This window comes from Branchiostoma belcheri, unplaced genomic scaffold (genome assembly GCF_001625305.1).
Source record: "Branchiostoma belcheri isolate BF01 breed outbred unplaced genomic scaffold, Haploidv18h27 scaffold169, whole genome shotgun sequence".
Lineage (NCBI taxonomy): Eukaryota > Metazoa > Chordata > Leptocardii > Amphioxiformes > Branchiostomatidae > Branchiostoma > Branchiostoma belcheri.
This window is the reverse complement of record NW_017803146.1, coordinates 305077-328188: the sequence shown is the minus strand read 5'-3', so window position 1 is coordinate 328188 and position 23112 is coordinate 305077. Positions and strand designations below refer to the sequence as shown.

Below are 23112 nucleotides of genomic sequence, written 5' to 3'. Positions count from 1 at the left end.
TAGGTTTTGCTTCTGAAACGATAAAAAGTTTCAAAATATTTTTTTTCGAATTTCTTGTTGAATATATCAAAGGATTTAATATGGCATTATTGTAGTCTATGCGTATGGAAAATTATATGAATTGTGATGATATTTGGTATGTTGGTAGATGAAGTACTTTCATGGTCTTGTAAGACCGACGAAATGCCTATGGTATGTTGGTAGGTCTTAGGAAGGCAAAGGTCAAGGTCAAACTTAGGCCTTCCGGTGGCTGACCTTGGTACTGGTTTTTGTATATTTTATCCTGGACATGGTATAGTCTTGATTGTTTGATTGCTGGTAGCATTTTTTGTCAGGAACAGATGAGGTCAGTGAAAAACTCTTTTGACAGTAGTTTTACATTTGTAAATGGAACCAAGAAACTCCTGAGTTCGTAACTTTAGCCTGCAGTAAGGAAAAAACATGACACACTAATCACTCAGTAGTTAGCCTGATATGATTTCTTAACATTTATTCAATCATCAAGTCTTAATATTCAACACTACTAGGCCCACTCAGTACTCAAGAAGAAACAGAGAAATAAGAACATCTTTAAGTTTTCTTCATTAAAGATAAACATTATTATAATACTTGCACCAGGTGCATCTCAGATCACCTTTAAAGATTTTGTAAATTGTTTGTAAAAATCTTAACTCAACCTACCAGGTTGCCTTCAGCTATGTTGTTGATGGAGACCACATGTTATGCAGTATATAATAATTGTGATAGAATTAATTCTACAGAATATGGCAAGAAGCTATGTTTGGACACTTGAATATCTCATTCACTAGCTAACATACAGTCATGTACAATGTAAGAAGTACTATTATTATTATTATTAATAATAGTGTTCCTGGACATAAAACAATATTAATAGCAAATGTACATACAGGATTTAAGTTCAATGCTATTACAGATATAAAGAAATCATTTATAAATTTCAAATTTAAGGAATCCCACAGTAAAAAGAATTATACAATATGGATTTGCTGTCTTTGAAATTATGTTGCACTATAATGACATGGTTGGTAGAATCACGGGAAAGTCTAGTCCAATGAAGGCAAGATTGTCAAGTTCTCTTCCTTGGCACTATTTTTCTTATGGCACTATAGACATGTTAAAGACTGCATTTTGACATTGTCTTATAATATGCTGTTAGACTATGTGTAATTAAATTAAAAACAACATTCTTCTATAATCATTCATAAGTAAAAAAAATCCAATTTTGGCTGGTAAAAAAGTCTCCAGCAGAAAGGCGACCTAACATAAGTCCAGCCATGTAACATCTTACTAGCCTTTTTTCTGCCCTCTCTGACTCAAGTCTAATTTTTGGCAATGCCTCAGGGGTGGACACATTTATGCTACCTATTGTGGTGTTTTCCTGCCCTGTGTTTATGTGTTACAGGGGAGGCAGACCGATGACCTCCATGTTCACTCACTCTCCTGTCCCTGTTCCTTGCTGACTTACTGTCAGGATCCTTGTGAGTTTGTTGTTGATAATCGCCTGGCCTGTCACCCTCCTTATACCTGTAGTGTTCTGTCCTGTGTCTATCCTGCCGGCTGACATACTGACTGTGTCCCGCATGTTCACTCTGTCCTTTGACAAATTCTCTGCCCTGTACATCTCTGCCCTGTACATCTCTGCCCTGTACTTCTGTATGTCTGTCTCTAGATCTCTCACTTCTGTCCATATAGTATCTATCCTGCCTTTTCACATGAGCACTTTGTGCTTCAGAGTAACTTCTCTCTCCTTCTGTGTGGCTGCTCTGTCCTTCCGTATGTCTGTGTTGTCCCTCAAAATACGTATTATGTGCTTTGGCGTGTCTTTCTTTTCCTTCTACAAGTTTGTAGTGTCCTTCTGTATGTCTGTCCTGTGATTCAACATCATAGCTTGTTTGTCTATTTTGTTTTTCCTTCTGTCTAATCTGAATTTCTGTATGTCTGTTTGTATGTCTGCTGTGTCCTTCTACATAGCCCTGATCTCTCCTACTGCTTCCACTTTCTGGTCCCAAATTTCTGGTCGGTCCCTTTCTCAGCTCAGTCAGATTGTCCACATCACTGTCTCTTGCTGACTGTCTTGTCAGTTCTTTCACATGTACATATCTGTTCTGTCCGGTGTATCTGTCCTGTTGGTCTAAACTACTCTGTCCTCCCATGTCACTCACTCCTACAGACATGCCCTGTCTTTCCTGCCCTGTCTTTAGCTCTCCCAAATACCTGTGATACATGTCTTCTGCTGAGTGTCTTCTCTGCCCTTCCCACGTGCTATGTCGATGTCCTGTCCCTGTCCCTCCCTCAGCACTACGTCCATGTCCTGTCCCTGTCCCTCCCTCAGCACTACGTCCATGTCCTGTTGTCCCTCCCTCAGCACTACGTCCATGTCCTGTCCCTCCCTCAGCACTACGTCCATGTCCTGTCCCTCCCTCAGCACTACGTCCATGTCCTGTCCCTGTCCCTCCCTCAGCACTACGTCCATGTCCTGTCCCTCCCCTCAGCACTGTCGCCCATGTCCTGTCTCTGTACTGCCATACCTGTGTGTGCTACTAGAACTATTCCTTCTGCGGCCATCTGGGTCTGAACTGGTGTCTGACTTCCCTCTTGGTGAGGATTGTTGCCTTTTCTTCTGTTTGCTTCTGTTCCCTTTGTCTTCATCTGAACTGGAGCTGGACCGTTTTCTCTTTCTTTTCTTTTTTTCCTGCAGTGGGAAGAAGACACAACTGTCAATACAAGAGGAGACAGAGAAAACATATTCCTAACTTTCATTTTTCTAACATTTCTTTCTGGAGACCCTGTATTATCCTCCATACATTGTACATGTACTGTATATGGACTGATGACTTCCAAAATCATGGAGTTCATCACTATTAGTAGTCAACTTTAACTGTGACTTCGACTTAAAGTTTGCCAACTTAATCACATTTGTCTGCAGAAGTGCTGTGACCCTGGCCACTTCAAAACCATTAGTACTGTTCACACTTACCCGCTCTTGTCCTTGCTGCTCCCCTCCACATCCAGTAGCTTCTGAAGCTTTTCCTTCGAACGTTGTGCAAAGGACAACTCAGCGGGCAATTCTTCTCCTCCACTGGTCATGTCCACCTGACTCGCAGTCTTCATGTTCTACCACAGCCAGGGCAGCGGAGAGTAGAACATCGTACAGCAACAACATCGTACAGCAACAACATCGTACAACAACACATTGTACAGCAACAACATCGTACAGCAACAACATCGTACAGCAACAACATCGTACAGCAACAACATCGTACAGCAACATCGTACAGCAACAACATCGTACAGCAACAACATCGTACAGCAACAACATCGTACAGCAACAACATCATACGGCAACAACATCGTACAGCAACAATATTGCATAGTAACAACATCGTAAAGCAACAATATTGCACAGTAACAACATTGTACAGCAACAATATTGCACAGCAGCAACATGGTACAGCAACAGAATTGTACAGCATCATTGTACAGCAACAACATTGCACAGCAACATCATACCGCAACAACAACAACATTGCACAGCAACATCATACCGCAACAACAACAACATTGCACAGCAACATCATACCGCAACAACAACAACATTGCATAGCAACAGCATTGCACAGCAACAGCATTTTATAGCAACAACAAATAAGGCAATCAAAGCATACCCACGTGAGGAGGAACATGTGCAAAATGTTTTAGTCATTCATCAAGTTCAATATTAAGTTGGAATATAAAAAAAACAGAAACACTCAGTCAATGACAAAATCAAATCAATGTACCAGTATGTAAAAATCCAGACAATAATGAAGAAAACAATACATAATGCAGTTTGAGCCAGTCACGGTATTGAGCAGAAATATGATCAAAGACAAACAAACATGACAATGGTTGTGTACACAGATTGAGAAATTCAGCAATCATTACGGGCAATTTTAAAATATCATCAAAGTTCCAGACATATCAGCCATGTCAAGTATTTTGTTAGATGTTTGATATAATATCGTAGATGATATGGTGTGTGATGTTTTAATTTGATGTACATTACCACCGGAGATGACATCATGACAGTAACCCACAGTAGCCAGTGTTGAAGTTGTCAGTAACAACAGTTTGGATGTCCATATCAACACATTGACGTTACAGTTGTCCACCGTGAGGTCATCAAACAGTCAAGGTTACCCATCATCAGTTATACAGGTGAGTTGGAGTTGTCCAGGTCAGTATGTTGAGGTTGTCCAGCCCAGGTTACCGGTGGATGTGATGCCATTTTTCCCAGGAAATGTCAACACAAGCAGTCGTTTCCAGGGGTCATGAAAAAAGAGGCACATTTAGATTAGTTAGTGGTTCTGACAAGAAGATTTTGAACCTAATTATAAGGAACCAAATCCATAGTGTGTTTTTGTCATGCATTCAATTTTAGACAGATTAGCCTAGCCTTAAGAGTCATTTGTTTTAAACCTCAACTAACAAAAATTACATTCAATTGGTGGGGTCGTGTGGCGCAACGGTAGTGTTCGCGACACGGAATCAAGAGGTCCGGGGTTCGAGTCCTGACTTGTGCCCTTGGGAAAGGCACTTTACACGACTTTCCCCACTAGATTCAAGTGAAAATGAGTATTGTCTGTCCAGTATATGTTTCTATGTGCGGGACACAACACCAGCAACAGCTGCCTCTGTTCCGCGTGTATTGCACTGTTGCAATTCTACAAAAATGTGGCCTCCGTCGGTCAATACTGACCATGGTTCAATTCTAATAAATTAAATAAAAAGAAAATAAATAAAAAAAACATTGGTGTTACCTCATATAATACCAACAAAGCTGTGCTCTCTGTTCCATCCAGAGAAGCTAGGAGAGCAGACAGGGTTTTTTCTCACCTCTAGTTTGGTCCTGACTTTCTCCAGAGCATCCTTGGCCTCCTGTAAGTCAGGGTTGATGACTAAAGCCCTCTGGTATGACATCATGGCATCCTCATCCTCTCCCTCCTCCTGCAACCTGAAAACAAGACAGTCAGCCTTAAAGACCAAAAATTAATGACACCACAAAAAGTCCATAAAATACATACAGATATTGGAAGACACTAGTGTACAACATAGTCACATTAAGTTTGTTCCAATCATCATGACTGCGAAATTGAGCTTGTACGGCCTTCTAAAAGTGAATTGGTGGAGACTCTCTTGCAAGCTTCCCAATCGCCCACTTCGGGCATCTCTATTTGCATCTCTGTTTTATTTTTGCATTTCTGTGCTTGTTCCTGAGCTGACATCACTGGATGTCATCAGCTCAGGAAAAAATATAGACATCCAAAAATAAAATGTAGAGATGCAAGTCACCTGCCAGTTCTGGCTTGTACTGACTTTTCCAAGGCAGGGCATTAGAATTTCAAAATTCAAATGTAACACGAGAACAGTGCATATTTATTGTAAATGTGTCTGTTAGCCAGGTAATACTAGTTATGTCAAGTACAATGAGTAAAAAAAGTCATATTTTGGTGTCATGAGCACCCTAACCCCCGATCAAACATTCAGAACCTTCCCCCAAACTCCAGCTAAACAAGGTTAGCTGAAGTTCTGGAACAGTCTAACCAGATTTAGGCCTGCCTACCTTTCTATACAAATCAAATTGAGTGAAATGAGCTTAACATTTACTGGAGAATACTGACATAAAGTATCCTTCTTACAAAGTTATTAAGTATAAAGCATTATCAAAACCATCTGTGAAAACACATTAGTCTGAATGTGCATTATCAAAGTAATAAATATTGACATTGCACAAGCACAATTATTGGTTATTTCAAGAGTAAACAGTTATTAGAGATTCTGAAGTAACATTTGTTTACCTTCGGGCATGGTCTGCTCTGTTAATTCTTACTCAAACACATTCACATACATGTACTACTAGTATATGGTCAGGGGTCGAAATACCCCTCTGTTTGCAACTTGGTGCAAGTAAATTTGGTGTCGTGCAACTATTTTTTTGCCGACCTGCACCGCGGTGCAAGTTTGCTTTATCCATGTAGAATACCCAATAAAGAACTGGAAAGGGAACAAAACCAGAATCCATGAAGTTTTTCTTCATTTTTTGTAATTAATAGAAGGTTAGTATCTACGTCGCTGCCAGCGGACAACGTTTCCTATCACTTCCGTGTCACGTGTCGCAACTTTCCCTGGTATTTAAATAAGCTGCGGATGAATCATGTGACAAATGACATCATCCGTTTACCAAATATGGAGGAAGCCGGCTAGCTCCGTGACGGCCGGCAATTTTCGGTGACCTTCGGGAGTTCGTGGAAATTCCAATCTCTCCCAGAAGCCACCACGGCCGAGCAAAGTATTTGATAAACATCGCAGGGAAACAATGGCGCAGCGATCGATCTTGGGGTTCTTCTCGAGGAAGGGCAAGAAGGATGTCACAGCCCACGAGGAAAGCGGGCCACAGCCCAGCCCATCGGGAAGTTCAGCACCCGAGTCGCGGACTGCGGACGAGCAAGGCGAGCCACAGCCCGGGCCGTCGAGAACTTCAGCACCAGAGTGGCGGACTGCTACTGGCGAGGAAAGCGGGCCACCACAGCCCGGGCCGTCGGGAAGTTCAGCACCCGAATCGCGAACTACGGACGAACAAAATAGTGAAGATTTCTCCGAGGAAGAAGTCTCTGGTAATGTGGAATTCTCTGAGTCCGACGATTCGTCTGGGGACGATAGCGATGAGCAGACCATTGCCAAAAAGCCAAAACTAACGCCAGTAATGGTAGGTAGTGAGTTTTTGCTTTATATATTGCTTGGTAAAAACTTGTTTAGACTTGCTGCCAGTAAAGTTTTTAATGAGCCATGAAACTCAGCTTTCCATGTGCTTGGTAAAATTACATGACATGTATAAGTTGTAGAAGACTTCACGAAAAATCGCTGTGGGAAAGGCCAGGCATGTTTTAAAGTTTGCCGCGGCTCTTTGATTGTTGCCGCCCGTGCCATGTGAACCAGACTTGGAGGCGCCGACGCTTGGCGCGAATTTCAAGTTACAGTGGGTGGGAGGAGCCATGGGTCGGAGGAGCCATGGGCGGGAGGTTACTTGTGTAAATCGATACTGTCACAGTGTCAGGGCTGATACTGCTCTCCAAGCAGAGGTATACATAGGCTTCGCCTTTTTTTGACGTGTTTTACGCGTTTTTGCCCTGCTTTCTTTTTTGTACTTTTTTTTACAGTTTTGAAAATTGCCTGTTTAATACTGTTTTACCAATTTGATACTGTATTGTAGCCACAGACTAGAATTATCTGGTTGGAGATTAGGCTGAGACTGTTTGCAACAATTGCATAATGATTTTTTTCATTTTTTTTATTAACGTTAAAATAGGGTTTGTTTCATAACAAATCAATTATAAGTTGATTTGTTCATTATCTTAGAAAGCCTTCACAATTTAATAGCAACTTTGAAACTCATTTTTCTTATAACTTGAACCTGTTATAGTTCTACAGTATAGTTTTTTAAATTTTATATCAAGGTCAACTAATAGGGATATATTTTAGTCATGTTGATAAGTCTATGGAATTTTCTTTTTTTCCTAGGACAAAGGAAAGAAGACACCAAAAACATACACTTTCCAGGAGTCGTGGAAAAGGAAGCGACCATGGTTGAAACATGATGGATCCACAGTTTTATGTGGTGTGAAGCATGCAGACACTATGATAAAAGCGGGAAAAAAAACTCGTTTGTAAGGGGCACAAAAAGTATGAGACTAATAAACATTGAGATTCACGAGGAAACTCCTAGCCACAAGAGGGCAGAGAACAAGAGGGTCGCATCGAGAGTACCAGTCCACGACAGACCTCTTCCTCGTGCTGTCCAGAGAATGGAAGAGAGACATGTCGACCAGATGTGTCATTTGTTCAGGAGTGCGTATTACTTGGCTAAACAGGGCAGACCATTTACAGACTTTCCACATCTTATGAGACTTCAGGAAGTAAATGGTTTAACTGCAGGAAACACTTACATGAATGATAAGGAGGCCCGTGTTTTTGTAGACTACATTGCACAGTCATTTCGCAGTCAGCTGACGTTAGATGTGCAAAAGTCAGACTTTGTGTCTGTACTAGCTGATGGTAGTGTAGATAGAGGTAATGTTGAAGAGGAAGTAGTCCACATAAGGTATCTTAGGGACAATAAACAGCCAACAACATCTTTTATTGCACTGAAACCACTAGAAAGGCCAGATGCCGAACACGTCACTGCTGCAGTGAAATCTGCCTTACAGAATGACTTACAAGTGGCGGCATGGGAACAGAAGGTTGTATTTGCCTGTTTTGATGGCGCTCCTGTCAACATGGGGCATGTAAGTGGTGTAGGGGTGAGACTAAAGACAGAGTGTCCCCACCTTCTGGTTATGTCATGCTGTGCTCACAGGCTTGAGCTTGTATTTAAGGATGTGCTAGGGGAGGTTCAGTATTTCTCTACTGTACATGATCTGTTGTCCAACCTGTACAGGTTCTACCACTATTCAGCATTGAATTGGCAAGGACTACAGAATGCTGCTGAAGCTCTGAACATTTCTGTGCTAAACCAGTGAGAGCAACAGGCACACGTTGGCTTCCCCATTTAGAACGTGCTGTGAAAGCTGTATCTAGGGACTATCCTGCCCTCATGCAGCACCTGGGGCATCTAGAGGAGATTGGGGACACCGGAACCAGGGACAGTCGAGACAAAGCAAGAGGAATCCTCCAAGTATTGAAGACAGTGAAATTTGTAATGTTTCTCAATTTCCTGATGCCATACCTGGACATGATCAGTGCAGTATCAAAGGTCTTCCAGGACAATGACAGCACAGTAGAAGTGGTGTTCAGAAGGGTTGACAGCGTGGTCAAACAATTGACAAGTTTGGCAAAGCCAGAGAAGCTGAACAGGATCCTGTCTAATGGGATAGAAGAAAGAGGTGGGTCTGTTGTGTGGAAGGACACAGTGTTACACACAGGTAGACCACAGCGTGGTCGTGGGCATGCAGCAGATCTAGCTACATACAAGAAAGAAGTAGTGCTACTATGTCAAGGCATATGTGACCGCACATTGCATCATTTGGGATCCAGATTCGAAGTCATCCTTAGCAACCCTGTGTTCTCCTCTGCCCGAGTGTTGTTCCAGTTCTCCACATGGCCTACAGAAGAGGAAGACGATGACTTTGGAGACGACAACATCAGAGTTTTGCATCAACACTTCCATGCATTGCTCCAGCAGAAGGACTTTGACATTGACAGTTGCATCAGAGAATGGGTAGAACTGAAATCCTTGTGCCGTGCTCAACTGGCTACTATGAGTAAACTACCAGCTTTCAGCACCTTCTGGATGTCAGTTCTAACTAGGGAACAGGAGGAAGATTTTAAACATATCTTCGTCATTCTGCGATTGGTCCTTGTAATCCCAATCCACACTGCAGAGTGTGAGCGGTCATTCTCCCTGATGAACGTGGTCAAGTCAGACTGGAGGACCCGTCTAGACCCACACACATTGACAAGCCTCATGGCAATTTCTCTGGACAACAACACAGTCAGCACATTTGACCCGTTGCCAGCAGTAGGGTTGTGGTGGGCAGGGAGAAGACGGAGGCCGTCCACACAACCATATGGGGCTAGGGCTAGACGAGCTGTGCAGCAGGAATGTAATCCTAGTGAGTCTGATACAGATGATGAGGTGTAAGTGTGGAACAAGGCCACAGGTGCCACTTTACTGAGTGTCAGACATGAGGTTAGTAGTGTAAGCAAATATTGAATGCTATTAAAGTTAGTACATTGTACTTTTGGTTGTGTACGTATTATCTTTGGGGGGTGCAACTATTTTTCTTCTGGTGCAAGTATTTTTTCTTTCACCTGCACCAGTGCAAGTTGGCCCCAAAATCTATTTCGACCCCTGATGGTGACAGGACCAGAGCAGACCACGAAATTGCAATATCATGTAACCCAACACCAGTCACCATGGTGACAGACATCAACAAATCATGTCATTGGTCAGGTCATGGGTCAATGTTTGGAGAAGAGGAAGAGGAAGAAACAGACCAAGAACAATATGTTTTCCTTTGGTAAACATAATTATTGATTGAGACGTCACTTCTATAATAAATTATTGTTCTTATCAGAGTGAAGAAGACTTACTGCTTCCCCCTGGCCAGTAGAGTCTCACACATGTACTTCCTGGCGTTGTTGTGGCCTGGATTTAACTTCAAGGCCTGAGCAAAATCCTCCATGGCTCGCAGTAAGCTGTTCTTATTGGCATACCTGACAGAAAAAATAATTCCCCTCATCTGTTATATTCACAGTGATCATGATATTATAAATAAGGAAGCAGTGTTCTACAAAGTGCCCGTCTGTCTGCTATTTGACAGAATTTTGCTGCTCATAACAGACAACATTTTTGATCAAGCAGTCATCTTTGATGGGCAAAATTTGGCATGACCAAGAATATAAAAAGAGATGATTGTCAATAAATTAAGCTTGTTAACTTACCAGTAAATTAATAAAATCAGCCCTTCAAAATGCAGGAAATAGCATTTCAGGGGGTGAAGATTTAAAATGTTCACAGAGCGACATGCACCCAGACATCTGGAGCATTTGCAGCACATTTGACACTTGACATAACATAGTATCTACATCAACAAAACTCAGAATGATGATGGAAAAAGAAGGTACATTCACATGATAGATTATAATACTAACTTGTACATGACACAAACTTTGAAGTGACATCTTTTTTTGCTGACCAGCGTATTACATATAGCCAAAAGGGCCAAAAACTAAAAGGTTTTTATTTTGTAACGGTCACAGTTTGCTAAATCAATCCATATAGGGTGAATGGAAATACATGTATATCTTTAATAAAATAAAGTCATTTAGTGGTTTCATGAGAGGATAAGCAAAACAACTTTTCATGCACAAAACTGTACATTTACATGAACATGGTACATACAATATAATAAATAATATAAAGTTACTTCTAGATCTCCTGGAAGTTAAGTAACTGAAAAATAATGAAATAACTGAAAATCCAAGATCATATTTAATTCTATGAATTAAAAGAAAATGAACACAAATCAAAAACACATGTACTCACAGTGCACCACGCACAACCAGTGCTTCTACATTGGCAGGGTCAAATGTGAGTGCCTTCTCCAGACACTGCATGGCCTCCACATGTCTCCCTGACTTGAAATGTTGGACTCCTGTCCCAACACTGGGAACAAGAAATCTCAGTCAAAACCTCCAGGAAATACATTTTGCATAATGTTCACAAGGACTGCTGACAATTCCAGACATCTCATAAGGCCACAACAAGTACATTTTATGGATGACATCCTCCGCCGACTCCAAATCTAATGCGAGCGGGCGAAAAAAACAAGGCGGGCGGAAAAAAAACAAGGTTCTTACATTTTAAAATGTTGACTCAATCATTGTACAAATGGTTTTTATTCCATGCGAACATCAAATATATTACACAGCCAGCATTACATATCACTGCATCAAAGTAAGAAACAAAACATTAAATCATAGGCTTTTCTTGTCTCCTCTCTTCAGTTATCTGCCTCCCGGCATGGCAACAGACATTTTTGCCCATTTTCGGCATGTTGACCGCTGTCAGAGGGCAACAAAATTTCTTTTTTCTTTTTTCAAAATCAGGCAAAAATTAATGCGCGCGCTGATGTCATCCATAAAAATTACTTGCTGTGGCCTAAACAACAAACACAAAAGATGGTCCAAAATCTAATAACTTCTACGTCTCGCCAAGTCGAAGATGTACCCACCTACCCAATATCAAGTCAATCCATTAAAACCTTCTTAAGTTATCGTGTTTCCGGACACACACACAGAGACGTACTCACGAACACCTCTGAAAACATAACCTTCTTGGCGAAGGTAATAATGAAGGTACTGACCAAGCCAGCGCCCACTTGGAGGACTGCTGCTGTCTTAATGACTCAGCAAAGTCTGTCTGGGGGAACGGGCATCTGGAGGGTGGGAAAAGTCAGCATCAAACATTACAGAACACCAAACTAAGGCCTTTTAATTAAAAAAAAAATGTATTGTGTATTGTTACGATTATATACCAAGAATGGTCACATTACTGTAATTATATTTCTGTTCATACATTGCCCTGACAGGAAAGATTATTAATTCAATGTGGACACAATGTACACATTAAAGTAAGATGAAAAAATGTTTACATGTAGGTTATTATGGTCATACTGCAGCTTTTTCTGCAAATGAAAAAGTGCAATGCTATAATCATAATTATTAGAATCTATCATTGACAAATCTAAAAAATGATAGCCTGGTTCCAAGTAAACTAAACCACAATTGAATAATATGTAGTGTATACATAGTTACACTTATGCACCTCCATCAAAAAGTGACACTGTGACAGTAGTAATACTTAATATACATGTAGCTCATATAGAATATCACATCTATAAAATTTGGACTAACATTCTAACAAACTATGCAAAAATATACGTTTACTGAAAAATAAAACGCCTACTACATGTATTAAGTATTCTGAAGCACTTAAACACAAAGGGCCAGTTAAGCAATTTAATATACAAAAGACTGTAGTTAACTCCTCCTGTCCTACAAAAATGTATCTGTATAGCCGGTATAACCGCCTTTCGGCGTAACACAGTCTAGCTTCTGTATCTGTACAGCCGGTATAACCGCCCTTCAGCGTAACGACACCAGCTTCTGTATCTGTACAGCCGGTATAACCGCCTTTCGGCTTAACACACTAGCTTCGCAGGCACTCGGCGCGGCAGCAGCTGCCTGTATTACACCGATCGACTTGTTACACCTAGCCCTTGAACTTCTAACTCTAGACATTGTTTAAAGCTATCTAATGACAATGCCCCTACTGTACTTGGTGACAGTGAGTTCCATGTACCTGTGTAGTCCCCTCATGAGTGAAGGCGGGTGTTTGTCCGCTATGTCCAGCACTCCGCCCAGGTAGGACACATTACTGGGGTTACTGAAGCCCCAGACTCGCTGTAACAGATCATCATAGCTGGTCTGGCTGGTCTGTAGGTCCTGACTCCTCCTGACAACACAAACAACACACCTGTCAGACATACATCAATGACTTCTCACTAACTATCGAACAGACTAAAAATACAAGTTGGAAGAGGAGCGGTAAAATACTGTGGCTGCCCCTAAAAGCGCCACTCTACAGCTCTCCAGCATCTCAGACTTCAGCGCCTATCAACTTGCAGACAAAAACTGTGTACAGACTTTGCCATGAAAGTTTAAAGGTCGCCTCGCTTCTCCACGTGGCTGCCCCAGACCCGCGGACAGCAACATGGCAGGCAACTCCGCAACTCTACACGCTACCAACAACCTACTGGGACTAAGCGTTACCTAACCAGTGCTATCCCAGCAATGACTAAATTGCTGAATGAACTGTATACTTTTAAAATGTGGTAGCAGATTTTATATATTTCCGTACGAGAAGGACTGAACGAACTGTAAATATTATATAGCAAACTAGCTGACAAGAGAAAGGTGTACAATGTACTTTTGGGTTGGATCAAAGGTTCAAACATACGAGATATGTTTTGGGTGGCACTGGTTTAGGGTGAGTTTTTTTATTTGTTTTTAAGCAAGCAATGCTACATAGATAATGCTGAACACAAAATGAAGTTACTTACCTAAAGTGAACTGGGAGATCATCACTGGTTATAATTCCCTTACAACAGTGGAGCAAACAAATATGGACAATGTTAACATGGAACATGTCTAATAGTTGCACTTTCAAAACATGATATTCTACAAATACTTTACTTAATGTCCGATGAAATGATAAATTATGGGTACCTCAGCCTATTGTATAATTGTGGCAAATGTTCACCAATAATGTTAAAAATATACGACTATAAAGTATACTTAACATTACATAAATCACTTAGTAAATTGTCCTCAAATACATTGTACATTTAAATAGACTTTGTCTAGCATCTACATATCATATGAAATGACTATTATCAATAAAACTAGCCAAAAATTCAACTGTGCGTATTGTCAAAAGTATATGTCTATTACTTATTATATCAAAAGAGTAATTGTAGATATGATAAAAATTATACTATTGTTTTCCATTTGGTTTGTCAAAAAAGTGACTTTGATCTCTGGCAGTCATTTCCCGTTGAAACCCATATCTAAGATACCAAATGATGCCCTCCAAAAAATGTGGCGACTGTTACAAAGTCCAGGGGTGATCTTGAAAATAATGTTGAACTTTGTAATATGTGGGTGGATACTAGTTGTTCAACAATTTTCGACCTCTACATCTAAATTTTCCTCTTGCTTTGAGTGAAAAAATGACCTAACTCTTCAGCAATTATCCCATTGAAATCCATACTAAGGCCACACCAATTTGATTTGTTGGATCTTGGATTTGCCATTTGTTCTGATTTGCAAAAAAAATAAAAAACTTAGGTTCTAATCTAAATCAACTGCAAAATGCTCAATGAAAGACATATTTGGGCCCCAACGGTTGAAGAAAGTCCTTTTCTTCCTCATTGTTAAAGTTTTCAAATAGAATGTAACAATGCAACTTTGTTTCATTTAAAGTTCAAAATCTGTAATTGTTTTAATCATAAACCAGCCTGGTATGTTAACATGTTGACTTCATGGCTCATAACGTAAAAATTCTGGCTAACATGGGGTGCCTTGGCCTGTTTTTGTTTTTTTCCCTGTCACTTCATATTTTTTTCTGAAAAAATCCGAAAAGCAACAAATTTAGTTGGTGTGGCCTAAGGGTGGGATCATTTCCATCATCCCCACACATGGGTCTGCATGGAGGGGCACTACTCTGTTACTGGATTACAAATAGTTCAATTCCTTGTTAATAATAGTCCTATAGACTTCTTCAGTATAGACAGAAAATAGCAAAACATATGTTGGGTTGATATAACTTACCAAATAGCCCTGTGGCAGTGGCTGAGGTGAGTGGTTATGTATGAGGGAGATCACAATCCTGTCATCTAACACACTCACTGTCTTCACTACAGCTGCAAGTACACAACAATAACAACACGGGGTAAGTATCTGTACACAACATTCAGGTTGATAAATCATTACTGCTTATTAATAACAAAGCTCTTGGTACATGACCAAAATCCCCTGTGAAATATGGCATCTCCAACAATGCCACTCACCAACCCCCCAACCATGGTTAGGAGTACAAAAAAATGTACATGTAGGTCGGGAACACAGTCAGCTGTACATGTGCATGTGGCTGGCTGGCTGAAGTTGTTCTGTTTGCGCCAAACATACATGACATTGTATGTTTCAAGCATTCAGAGCCATAGGTGGCTGGAGTTCAGGAGTACATGTAGGATAGCAGTGTTTGGGGCATGTTTGGGATCACATTTGACTCAAATCTAACTAAAATTTCATTTGATTTGTAAGGCATGGCCTAAATCTGGCATCAGTCAACCTCGGGGCTAAAAATGTATTACCTAACCCACATTTCAATGACCAGGTCACTCATGGTCTGTCACCTTTAAGAGCAATACTGGGTTTACTGATAATTTCTACTTCTCACCACAGATACTACATGTACATGTACCCTTACTACTTTCTAGTAGCTCCTGAAACCTTTCCGTTATCCTTTATACTACAATGTAATACATCGTTCTATGTTACTCACCACATGTTCATGTAACATCATACTCGTACAATGTAATACTATGTAACTAGTATGCATTTAGTCCCCATGGACATGAATATGCAATAAAGATTCAGTAATGTCCATTGTAATGTTTACTACCTGTATATTTATCTAAATATTTGTTTATTTATTTATTTGAAGTACATCAGACTGACCTTGGATGAGGTCGTTAGTGTGGTAATAGTCTATAGGTCTCTGGTGGGCACCATGGGACGGCAGGTCTGAGGACAGGCACAGAGCCTGCATGGGGCAACAAACAAACAAACAAACTCAGTAAACAAACAAACAAACTCAGTACAGTACCACACAAATGTAGTTACAATAACAAACTACAGCTACATTTTGTAAAACAAATAACTAGATACATACCTGATACCATATGCTTACTAAATATTTTGAGCAACAACTACTGCCCTCAAAGGGCAAATAACAAATAAAAACAAACCCAGTACAGTAACAAACAAATGTAGTTACAATTACAAACAAATACAGCTACATTTTGTAAAACAAATAATTATAAACATCTGGATACATATAGCATATCAATACCACGTTACTAAATATTTTGAGCAATAGCTGTATACTGCACTCAAAGAATAAAGCAGGCAGAACCAGAAAATATCACAGACTGATAAACCATCCATTGCATTGTGCAAGTCCTGTGCCTTATTAGCAGATAACCAAAAAGGGCCACAGAAAGTGAGAAAAGAAGTGAAAAAGAAGAAAATAGATTGAAACAAATTGGCAGTACATGTATGACACACTAGAACTTACTAGTAATGCATATATTGTGATTAACATACTTAAAATAGTAACCTACATTTGTATCTTGGGCCCTTGTCGTCTTGTCAGACATTTGTATAAAGCCTTTGATAAATGTCCTAAACTCAAGTCAAATCGCCATAACCCAAACCCGAACCCCAAATGACCAGAGTTGACCTACAGTGATGTCCATGTCCTGGACGTCTCTGGCCGCTCCACCAGTCAGGCACAACAGCTTCACGAAGAAACCGAAATCTTTCATACTGACGATCTTCCCAACCACTGTGTCTCCAGGCTCTACCATCTGAAATAGGGGGAAGAAGTGTTGTTTCTTTTTCTTTCATATACATGTACCTATGTCACCGATCTTGTGTCCTTGGGAAAGGTACTTTACACGACTTTCCTCACTTCACTCAGGTGGAAATGAGTATCTAGCTTCGGTTAGGGACGGCCCTTGGATAGGACGCTAGACGGGATAGACACACCCCACGCACGTTAAAGAACACAACACACTTATCGAAAAGAGTCACTAGGGGATCTTCCCGGTGTGAGTGGTTCAAACCGTACAGTCTGGTCTTACACAGCTTGTACATGTACGCACATGTACAAAACTGGTGTGTTACGCCTAAAGGCGGTTTACGTTTATGTGAAAAAAAAACAAAAAAAAAAACAACAAATACCTATCAATGGTGCCTTGGGGGTTCTAAGTTCAACCATTGAATCAAATTGGTGTACTTGTGTGGTGTGATTAAATACAAATGTAATGTTTGGCTCAAAGCATAATATAGATCCTGAATTCTAATCTCCTAATAACATGATGTTGTGCCCTTGGGAAATGCACATGATTTTCTTCACTTTACTCAGGATGGGATGTTAAAAGAAGGTCCCATGTTTGGGGAGAGCCACACCCCACACACAAAAAGAGTAGGAGCATGTCCCAGTGTGCGATGGCCTAAAATCTTTTCACTGTCACTTCTGTACCGTGAACTTATCATTACAGTTAACAAATAATTCCTGGACATTCTTTTTCCTGCACCTGTTGCCACAGTGAATATATAGTTCTGTGAACATGTCCATGTTTTCCTCAGACCATAAACTTTTGCTAACGTGAACATAATTTGCGGCATTTATGAGTCGGCACTGTACTGATTTCTTGAGTTTCATGGAGCTTCGGCAGCCTGGGTGCCATCCTCCGTAGTTACCACAGGCTCCCTATTGTCTCTGGCTACCATGGACTACAGAGGATGGAACCCGGGCCAGAGGTGATTTTTTTTTAGTACAGGCGAAAATAAATGCGCGTGCGGATGTCATCTATGAAATTAAGTCGGTGTGCCCTAACTTGACACAATTATGTATCAGAAAAAGTTCTTTTTCATAAAATGGTTAAATTACAAGTTGACCTGACAGCATTGTAAGACATCTACTAAGTAGATGTCTTACAATTAGGTATTACAATTTGAATATTTACTCTGTTTCAGCTAAGTTTTCAAGAGCTGTGAACTTACCTTGTAGAATCTGTCTTTAGCAGGGAGAATCGGAACTCCCATAAACTGTTCCAGAGGTGGCAGGACAGCGTAATAGTCTGGACACAGAGGATAGAAACATGGCAAAGTTCACATACAGGTCTTAGTTCTACATGCCTTACACTGTTACAGTGGTTAGTGACCCTGCTTCTGGACCAAGAGGTTGGGAGTTTGAGTCCCGACAGTGTGTTGCTCATCTGACTTGCATGCTACTGCATGTCCAGAACACATTATTTAACCAGAAGTTCTGCTGCAGTACCAAGGAAAGCTGCCAATCTTTTATATGATAGATTAACACAATCATAGCACATTTCACAACTAATAATTAACTTCTTCAGTTATCATGCTAAACCATGTAGCACAAATCCAAAGAAATCCTACCAAAGTGATATCACAATTATAACCTAAGGAAACACCAATTTAATTTCTTGGTTAAAAGATTTTTCTAGAAAAATAATGGAGCGGGTGAGCAAAAAAAAATAAATAAATAAAAACAGGCTTAGGCCGGGCATCCTATCATGGCCCAAAATGGTATGATAGGAGCCATGAAGTCATCACACCAGGCTGTTTAAAATTTAAACAATGAATTTTGAACTTTTAATGATACCACTGCATTGAAAGATGGAATAACTGTAACAACTAGGAAGAAAAGGACTCTTTTCAACTATTCAGGGCAAAAGTTTTATTTATTTATTTATTTTTTTGCAAATCAGAAAAAAATGAAGAGTGTTAACCAAGAAATTTGCCTAAGTAAAGGTAATAGATAAGTAGAACCTTCTTCATCCTTCCCTGCCTGAGCCTGGTGTCTGTGTACATGTGAGGCAGATCTGGTCTGGAACAGGACATCAGCTTTCCTCACTATGAAGGACTCTATCCTCTGCTGGAAGGATGACACTGCCCTGTGGTGGCAACATTCAGAAAGGTATTGTTAGGCTACAGCAAGTAAATCTTATGGATGACATCCTCCACAGACTCCAAATCTAATGCGAGGGGGCGAAAAAAAAAAACAAGGTCTCTACATTTTTGTACAATTGTATGTATATATTTATTGTACAGTTTGAACTATCTACAAGTACAACTAGGTACAAGAACAGGAAGTTACTGACTTGTTCCAATAACAAGTACAAGTAACAGTGTGCACAGAGATTTGATTTATTATGGCTGTATAATATTTTATGTCATACGTGAGCCGCGATTACGTTCAATACAGGTGTTCCGGCCCGTGTGATAACTAGCGGTATGGCGGGGGTTCTGAACGTGTACTGCCCGGGCTTCCAAATGTTCCATAGAACAATTCGAACGTGTTTCGCCCTACATATAACTGCGTGCACCGCTTTAAAAAATTCGAATACAAAATTCTGACGTTGGAATTGATACAACATTGTTGCATTTTTTTTATTCTGGGACACCAAATTTTTGCTCATTTAGCATTGAAAGACGTGTTTTCTTGGGTGGGTATGACATACACAGATAAAATACAACACGGTGTTTCTTACATCAGCATGAAAGTTCATCTGAGTTGGTAAATTACATTATGAAAAACTTAAACTGTTCTCCAACTCAAAATTTGACTCACCAGAAATTTTCGACTGAATCACTCAGTCTTCCTCAGCTATCTGACCCAAATGCTGTGGACACGTGATTTTTCCCACGTGTGACGTCACCAAAGGGTCAAAGGTTGTCTGAAGTCGATATCGCCCCCCGTCCCGGTTGAGCGATGGTTGAAGTGCCCTGATGTATATGGCCTCTTTTACGCCTCTCTTGAAGTAATCCTGTTCGGTATCCAAGATTCTGACCCCCTCCAGGTCCACTGTGTGTCCCGGTGATTCTACGTGGATGCGCTGTGACACCCCAGATGCAACAGAACTGGGTCGCCCACGTTCCAGAAACCTGGCCCCCAGTGAGCGCCCAGCCTCCCCGACACAAGCCCCCCGACAGGGACCCCCGCCGGTGCCTCCCCGGCAACCCATGTGGCAGACAACCCCCCGCTCAACCGGGAAGGGGGGCGATATCGACTTCAGACAACCTTTGACCCTTTGCTGACGTCACACGTGGGAAAAATCACGTGTCCACAGCATTTGGGTCAGATAGCTGAGGAAGACTGAGTAATTCAGTCGAAAATTTCTGGTGAGTCAAATTTTGAGTTGGAGAACAGTTTAAGTTTTTCATAATATTACAACACGGTGTATTCCGCATCACCCTTCGGTCCCAGCCCTCCCGCAAGTCCCCTTTCGGGCAATCCGACATGTGGTCGGGCTGGTACCTCAGGCGATACGGAATACGCCGTGTTGTATTCTGTATGCTGGACAGTCAGGAAAGGCCCATCATGATGCTATAATAGAGTTTATGAGACTCAGAGTACCTGTCTGTGTCCTTGTGTCTGTCCCCTGTCTCAGCTGACAAGCCAAACTCCTCCTGAATCCTGCTCCTGAGAGAGTTTCCGTGGAAATCTGCCGAGACGTCCATTATGGTGGTGTCTACCAGGTGTGCCAGGGTGGGGGGTGACATTGGCGCCCCCTGGGGGTCATGTCTGAACTCCATCACAAGAACGTCAGTCCTCAGCCTTACTTACATGTACAGTTGTACCTGAAACAGGAGGAAGGAATAAGTACACAATGTACTGTAGGGTTCTAGTTAGTGCAAAGTAGTGTAGGGGCCCCCTACGGTATAATTTTCCCCCTACGCTAAATTTTCCCCCTATGCTAATTTTTAATACAGCATAGGGGCATTGTGACTGTATTTCTAAATGTTCAAGAATGCCAGATCAAATGTGAAAAATCAAGATATCTACATTGTACAGACCTTACTTAGAAGTAACATTTTTTTCCCTTTGGTTATCCCTCAAATGGCCTCTTTTTAAGCTCAAATTTTTAAAAAGCCCGCTTCACTCCCTCATCATGCGGCCAGTGCCACTATGCTAAAATTAAATCCTAGCTAGAACCACATGTACATGTATGCTGGATAAAAACATGTACTATCAGTGCATGACTGCTGTGTACCTAAACCCACATTTAGGTTCAGGACCAGATTCTGTCTAGAGGTTTAGGTTCAGTTCCGGGCTTAAGTCTGGACCCAAACCAGTGGCATATACAAAATTGTATGTTGGCAATCTTGCAATCTTATCTGGGTGAAACTGTGGCAACAATTACTACATGGAGGCCAACACTTTACGATGCCCAAAGGCCATGTTTTCTTCATTTTGCGGCCCAGATTTTCCAATCTATGGAAGGTTTTAACTGGTTTGGAACAAAAAAGGCGTATGTGACATGGTCGTTTTTTGTAGTAGATCCAGAACTACAAAGTACTTCTTGCCTTTTAGTCCGGACCAAGGAGGGTATGTCAGGACCGGACCACTTTTTCCACCAACCCAGTAACTGGTGAATGATAGTTGCATGGATTTGCAAGATTTGCATTTGCCCATAACGAATTTCAACTAAAACTCGGTGAGCTACTGCCTAGCTATGACTCCAGGTGAGAGGAAATTCTGAATATCTTCTTCAGGAACACATGAGAAGAACATAAATTTTGTAAGGACCAACCTGAGCTTGTGACATGATAGTAGCACACACTCACGTTTACTCTGGACCTCATAATTCAGTTTAAACACACAGATATGGCTACTAAATGAATACTCGTTATTTACACAAGTCAGAGAAACCCCTGGACTTAATAGGGAGACTCAAAAACAGCATTTGAAGATACCTACAGATCGTCGAGTTGGACACGCATGTCGTGGGGCTCCAAGCTTGCAGCGACCGATCTGCTTCCGGGTCATACTGGAGATACAGGACGTCTAGCGGAAGTCAACCAAACTGCAGCCGTCGCCTAGCCTCTATCAGGCTTCGGGAAGCGATTGGAAAATTATAGCCTCCTGTGCAGGCTCCGGGCGGGTAGAAGTTTCGATATTGCGTTTTGTAGAGTTTTTAACGCGTTCTTTTAATTGTCAGCCATCCTACAACCAGCCGCGAGAGAATGGAAACCTTCTCTCGCGACTGGCTAATTTACAAAAGAGAGAAAGTGTTGTAACAGATAGCATTTACGCCTAGAATACACATCATGTCATGAGCCATTTAAGTACACATTTTATATTTCTGTCCTACCTTAACGTAAAAGTTTTTTTCGCGATTTTAGATATACTTGTACCATGATAACACCAAAAGAAAAAAAAAGACAACGGATGGAATCAAAGACCGCAATTGTTACTGACAGTTGTTGAACAAAATCCAACTGTTATATTATTATCATGGACTCATTTTAAAGATGTACTCAATATCTACCTTTCTGCTATCTTCACAATTTGAATAAGGGTGCTGCTACAGACGTTAATATTTCTACATATCAAAGCCACACTGTCTGATGCGCAATGTATTAAAGAATGTCAGGGATTCTTCATGCGGACCAAAATGATGAATAAAACGTATGTTGCGCTCATCCTTTGTCCCATTCTTGATTTTAGATGGATAGATTTTCTCGTATACAAAAGATCTCAACCCTTTGAATTAGGGACCAATATAAATGGAGAATTTTTGGTTTGTTACAAGGCCACGCCATATGCAAGTGGTTGTAATCAAAGCTGGATACATCTATTGATGATTGTTGTTCACACATCTTGGAGCAATTCCTAGTGAATTCTTTCATCAGTGACAACTTTGAAAGGATAAGGATACTAACCTCCAAATTTTCGATGGCTATCAGTCCATCTTGTTCACGGAGTGGCCTAATCTCGCGAGAGCGCGAGACTAGGCCCGAGACTTGCATCGGTCTGCCGGGCCCCACCCCCTGCTGCCTCCCTCCGGAGTAAGGGTAAGTGAACAAGATGGACTGATAGCCATCGAAAATTTGGGGGTTAGTATCCTTATCCTTCCAAAGTTGTCACTGATGAAAGAATTCACTAGTAACTGTATCTATACGTGACAAATGAATCTCTTCAACGATCTTGGAGCAAGTTTGGTTTTCAAAAATTAGCTTTTGCATTTCACAATTCATTTCAATCACAAACATCCAACGATATAGTCTTTTCAATCTACACCACCCACAATGCTCTAGTCTGAGGTCACGTTAGGCCATGTTGATTTGATTATATGGATGACATCCCCGCGCGCATGAATTTTCGGCCGTTTC

General features: G+C 41.0%; 2 protein-coding genes across 9 annotated transcripts in view; one reads left to right on the top strand and one right to left on the bottom strand.

The window, feature by feature from the left end:
- LOC109466534 (tetratricopeptide repeat protein 14-like) overlaps positions 1-21741 on the bottom strand; it is a 41620-nt gene extending 19879 nt beyond the window's left edge. For 3 of the 8 annotated variants that reach the window (XM_019764260.1, XM_019764262.1, XM_019764261.1), the window contains exons 1-12: positions 21698-21741; positions 20354-20577; positions 18766-18890; positions 17974-18050; positions 16650-16772; positions 15862-15946; positions 14953-15044; positions 13683-13720; positions 12923-13075; positions 11925-11996; positions 11105-11224; positions 10150-10272 (exon numbers count right to left, since the gene is read on the bottom strand). In XM_019764260.1, coding sequence (XP_019619819.1) covers positions 10150-10272; positions 11105-11224; positions 11925-11996; positions 12923-13075; positions 13683-13720; positions 14953-15044; positions 15862-15946; positions 16650-16772; positions 17974-18050; positions 18766-18890; positions 20354-20532 — 1187 coding nt within the window. In that variant the 5' untranslated portion in view covers positions 20533-20577; positions 21698-21741. Of the gene's footprint in view, positions 1-2293; positions 2714-2995; positions 3136-4896; positions 5015-10149; positions 10273-11104; positions 11225-11924; positions 11997-12922; positions 13076-13682; positions 13721-14952; positions 15045-15861; positions 15947-16649; positions 16773-17973; positions 18051-18765; positions 18891-20353; positions 20578-21697 lie in introns of those variants that run through there. The other 5 variants (XM_019764259.1, XM_019764263.1, XM_019764265.1 and 2 more) reach the window with 5 other exon arrangements.
- LOC109466539 (zinc finger protein 862-like) lies at positions 8510-9832 on the top strand. Its single transcript, XM_019764270.1, has one exon. The coding sequence runs from the start codon at positions 8651-8653 to the stop codon at positions 9695-9697; it is 1047 nt and encodes a 348-aa protein (XP_019619829.1). The 5' UTR covers positions 8510-8650; the 3' UTR covers positions 9698-9832.
- Positions 21742-23112: the final 1371 nt, after the last annotated feature.

Excerpts from the sequence above, each read along its gene's own strand:
- LOC109466539 (XM_019764270.1), top strand. The coding sequence starts at position 8,651 with ATGCAGCACCTGGGGCATCTAGAGGAGATTGGGGACACCGGAACCAGG.